Raw genomic sequence first — 5,271 nt, forward strand, 5'->3', positions numbered from 1 at the left:
AACGTAAGTACTTACGCTCTATTTTCTTATCTATGATTGGTGGATTTTGCTTGGAAGGCCGTCAATGATTGGCTGATGAACTTACGATCTCTTAACTTTTTTGAAAGTATAGGCCCAGGGTGCGAGAGCCTTCGTGACGTTGGTGCAGCAGCCTCAGGAAGTTTAAGTTTTTCTTCTATGACATACAAGGTTTTAGAGGGCGCTGTGGTGCAAGTTGATTAAACAAACCTTTATATTTGAAGAAGGATTAGCAGCTGAGGGATGTTCGGAATATCGCGGGGCGTGGCACAAAGGAAGCGGTCATCACGAGGCGGCGCCTCTCAGCGGCACCGCAGGAAGCGCGGACCAGCGAACGCGTGGCGTCCCCAGCGGTCAGGTCAACGCGCGGCGTCCAAAGCGGTCAGGTCAACGCGTGGCGTCCCCAGCGGTCAGGTCAACGCGCAGCGTCCCCAGCGGTCAGGTCAACGCGCGGCGTCCCCTGCGGTCAGGTCAACACGCGGCGTCCCCATCGGTCAGGTCAACGCGCAGCGTCCCCAGTGGTCAGGTCAACGCGTCCCCAGCGGTCAGGTCAACGCGAGGCGTCCCCAGCAGTCAGGTCAACGCGCGGCGTCCCCAGCGGTCAGGTCAACGCGCGGCGTCCCCAGCGGTCAGGTCAACGCGCGGCGTCCCCAGCAGTCAGGTCAACGCGCGGTGTCCCCAGCAGTCAGGTCAACGCGTGGCGTCCCCAGCGGTCAGGTCAACGCGCGGCGTCCCCAGCGGTCAGGTCAACGCCTGTCTCTTATACACATCTAGATGTGTATAAGAGACAGATAGTACATCATGGTCCCAGATGTTGGACCCTGCACCATGGTACCTCATGGTCCCAGATGTTGATCTCATTCCATTATGTACGCGATCGCGTGTCGCAGTTATCAGGACGCGGTAGGTTATATTGAATGCTGTACGTAGCGCAGGAAGCAGCTTCACTAGCGCCGCTGTAGCATCCGGAGCCTCGCTGCCTCATTACGGTCACGCGCTCCAGGCCGCTGCCTCTCCGGTGCCGGTACCAATGCTCTTTTGAATATAGAGAATTCAATGTTTTCAATGAAGGTATGATGAATTTAATTAGCGCTGTGTTTTTAATTTAAATATTTATAGCCTAATCGATTTTAAATTTTGTTTTTAGAGCTTATTATAACTTTGTTTTTTAATTAACTTTTTCCATGAACTGTCCATAACACGTTTTAAATGAGAAAAACTTAATTTCTCTTTTTAAAAGTATTATGGACAGTTCATGGCAAAAATTCAACAAAAACAAAGTTAAAACGAGCTTTAAAAACAATATTTAAAATCGATTAAGCTATAAATATTTAAAGTAAAAACACAGCGCCAAGGAAATTAATCATATCTTCATTGGAAACATTGAATTCACGATATCTTCAAAAAAATTGTTAAGAATACAAGTACAATGAACAGTGAGTGATAATCTTACTTCTCGTTTTCTTTGTTTTAAAATTCTTGTTGAACTGGCGATTCAAGTAAACTAGTGATATGAGACCTTATGTATCAAAATCCTATTTTTATTCAGCATAAGATTGAGAGATAATTGTTATTCAACTATCATATTATGTATTACATAACACTTGATATGTATAATATTATTTATAATTTATTATTGCTTAGGAAATGCCTCATGGAAGTTTTCCGGAAAAGGACGCCAATTTTGAGTGTACATTATCGACCATAAATCGTTAGTCTGCACCTGCTGTGGCCTGAAGTTTGGCTCTAATATATGCTACGCTATTAGTTCCTTGCTATACACTCTCAATTACCGTGCTGTACTGAGCGTGCATTGCTCTAACAACGTATACTACCGCGCTATACTATTCGTACTTTGCTATATACAATTACCTACTGTACATTACCTTGCTATACTATGCGTGCCATGCTATATATACCTACTATGTACTACCGTGCCATAATACGTGTTCATTATCATACCTCCTGTGTACAGTGTATTGTCATGCTTTACCACAGTACATGAGTGCATTGCTCAATACCGTGTATTACTGTGTTATACTGTAATATACAAATGCTGCTATACCTGCTCATTAGTTGATTTGATTAGCTTCTAATTCAAGGCATATTAGTTTTTTAGGTTTTGTTCTAACTTGAGTGAGAAGCCTTCTCCCATATACGGCCATAACATTCTATTCAAAAGCTTTAATAATATACTTGAAATGCTTACCTAGAAAGCATTAGTGTGCAATCAAATGCTTTGATCAACTCAAGGGCTCCTTAGTCATCAGGATATAAGAGATTCAATTATTTAAGAAATTTTAAATAATTTTCCAATTTTTCGGTATAATCTGAAGACAAAATTAGATCAAATAGAGGTCATTCCATAATAACTTTTGCACGTCGGCTGAGAATTTAAGGGATGTGAAAGAGTACATGCTTCTTCGTCGTTAATGTTCGCGAGACAACGAAGACGTTGGAAGAGCCTCCGAAGTGGCTGGAAGTCTGGGGCCATAATTTCAAAACTTGCTAAGTGAACGTAAGTACTTACGCTCTATTTTCTTGTCTATGATTGGTGGATTTTACTTGAAAGGCCGTCAATGATTGGCTGATGAACTTACGATCTCTTAACTTTTTTTGAAAGTATGGGCCCTGGGCTGTACTGTGCCCATACTTTCAAAAAAAATTAAGAGATCGTAAGTTCATCAGCCAATCATTGACGGCCTTTCAAGCAAAATCCACCAATCATGGACAATAATATAGAGCGTAAGTACTTACGTTCACTTGGCGAATTTTGAAGGTATGGCCCCTGGAGGTGATCCATGCAAGGGAAGCTGCCGAGGGAAGGCCCCTCCTCAGCAATAGTTCGAGGGGGTGAAGACGCCGCAGGGACGTTTCCAGTGGCCAAAATAAGACGCTCAACCGCCATTTTGCGGGAGAGTTTCCGCTACGACGAACAGCGATGGAGATCTTGTGTACGAAGTCGCAATTTAAAAAAAACGTCTTTATTAAACATAGCAGTTGATATGTGTCTGTAAGTGAATGATTTGAGAACCGACAGATTTAAAATGCTCTAAAAACATGCTCGAAAATATCGATAAATTTTTCTGACCAGTTATGCAAGTGGTGTTCATTGTTCTCGGTGTTCAAATGAAGTTGCGTGGTTCTTCATCATTATTCGCAGCTCTCAAAGTTTTTGTATCGCACTGCAGGTTCTAGCGTCTGCTTTAAAATTGTTCACATTTGAGTTACTCTTTTTGATGGCAAAATTTGTTCGTACGAAACTTGTGACAGCAAAAATTCATAAAAAAAAGTTCCTGTTAGGTAAAGCGCTAAACAAGAAAATAAATTAATATCATAATATCATGAATCGTGTACGTAAATCTTGAAACATTTATTTAAATGCTCTACACAGAAAAGACGCTTTCTGTTTTCTAGTGGAATATTTTTGGGGGAATTTAGTGATGACCATTGTACATAATAGGCCATATTAAATGTTAGTTGAGTTCGGCAACTCACGACAGAACGTGAAAGTTTGGGTTTGATATCATGGTTAATGCTCGTCTTATTGTATCGGCACTTACAAAACTTCATTGCAAAAATTCAATCCTGCATTATAACAGAATTATAATTTTGGTATCGATGCAGTGATGAATTAACGAATATACGCTTATCAACATCACCGTATACCTCGAGTCTCTGCTTTATTTCAATTAACTACCAAGAAATAAACTGCCCAGCATTAGGTTTTGATCATCAAGCTCGAGAAAATCGAGCGAAGGTTTGTTGACGCGCAACAGGTAGTGGCAGATAATTCAGGCCCATGTTTACCAAGCTTCTTCCGGTGCTACGTCATCCTCTAAATCCCGGATAGCGGATCACTCTTCTTGAGGATTTTTTGTTCTTAGTGAAACGCATATCGAATGAGAGGCGGGCCCAGCCAGTGCGGACGTGAGACTGCAGAAGTTGTTCTCGTGGCCGGTGGCTGATAAATAATCCTTGCACGCAGTTAACGTTGCAGGCAGCAGCACTTCTGATTGAATGGCTATCCATAGCTGAAGAAATATTTTTAAATTCAAGGAGCAAGAATATTAAAAAAGCTCGACAAATTTATCCGTCTCTAAATTAGTTAATTTGTATTAATATAGGAAAAGAAGGATATTGACAAGCTTAAAGATTGACGAGTGCTATATGTCATTCATTTCGGTGAAAATGCTTCATCGTCACTGAATTATATTTTTCTGAAATTGAAACTTTGTGCTGCTGAAAGACTTAAATAAAATTTAAGAGATAATATATGTGATACTTATCATGTGAGGTCTAAACGCTGACCAATCCTTTCTGAAATTAATGATGCATAAAGAATTTAGTGTGAAAGAAGACATCAAATAACAAACTTGAATACAAATAGTTTAAAAATATTCATTTTAGATTATCAAAAAACTGCATTAAACTGTAAAATATGACAAGTTTACACTTCTGAAATAAATTACAGGATTTCCTCTTATATCGCGGAGTAATGCACTGAATTCCACGATCCTTCGCGAAATATCCACGAAAAGGTGACTTTAAAAATGTTCACTTATTCACTATTTTCGAAATAATTTATAGTATTAAGTGCCATAAGCTACGATAGTAACGATTTGCCGGATTTCAGGATTATCATTGAATCTGGCAAATCCTACGATTATCCAACGAATATACGATTTGCCAGATTCCAGGTTATCCAGCAATTATTTTCGTCTTTATATATTTTCGCGCGACGCATGGTTCGCTGCTATATAGTTGCTTTGGTGATTAGTCATACCAGTTAATCGAGTTTACATATCAGAGTCATTTGTCTGGAGATGTTTGCAGATATATACATTTGAAAAATTCACGAGTGAGAAAAAATTCAATTCACTTGGAAAAAATCTCAAGTAAAATGTTTTCGTTGCCTTATTTGCATATCAGAATAAGGTTTTCCTAATTAATTCAATTAATGGAATTTCCGATGAATTTTTATTTGGGGATAAATAATAACCTTCCATATACCAAAAAATTCACCTAAAATACATTTTATAGTTATTACGGGAATTGCGTCGAATGAAAAATTCGCGTAAATCCTGACAAAAGAATTGCAAAAATCAGCAATATAGCAGAAAAACACGTTATGAATGTTTTTTGGAAAACTGCGAAGTTGTTCATTCTCGATATTCGTTCCGGAAACTATAGAGAAGAAACACTGTCCTGGCCATCTAAATTGATCACATTTTATGGCCATCCAACGTTCAT

General features: G+C 39.6%; 1 protein-coding gene across 1 annotated transcript; it reads left to right on the forward strand.

Annotated features, from left to right (window-relative positions):
• Window positions 1-261: 261 nt before the first annotated feature.
• LOC108669722 lies at window positions 262-792 on the forward strand. Its single transcript, XM_018157126.1, has one exon. It carries the CDS (start codon window positions 262-264, stop codon window positions 790-792), a length of 531 nt encoding a protein of 176 aa, XP_018012615.1.
• Window positions 793-5,271: the final 4,479 nt, after the last annotated feature.

The sequence above is a fragment of the Hyalella azteca genome, unplaced genomic scaffold (genome assembly GCF_000764305.2).
Source record: "Hyalella azteca isolate HAZT.00-mixed unplaced genomic scaffold, Hazt_2.0.2 contig8117, whole genome shotgun sequence".
Classification (NCBI taxonomy): Eukaryota; Metazoa; Arthropoda; class Malacostraca; order Amphipoda; family Hyalellidae; genus Hyalella; species Hyalella azteca.

Excerpts from the sequence above, each read along its gene's own strand:
- LOC108669722 (XM_018157126.1), top strand. The coding sequence starts at position 262 with ATGTTCGGAATATCGCGGGGCGTGGCACAAAGGAAGCGGTCATCACGA.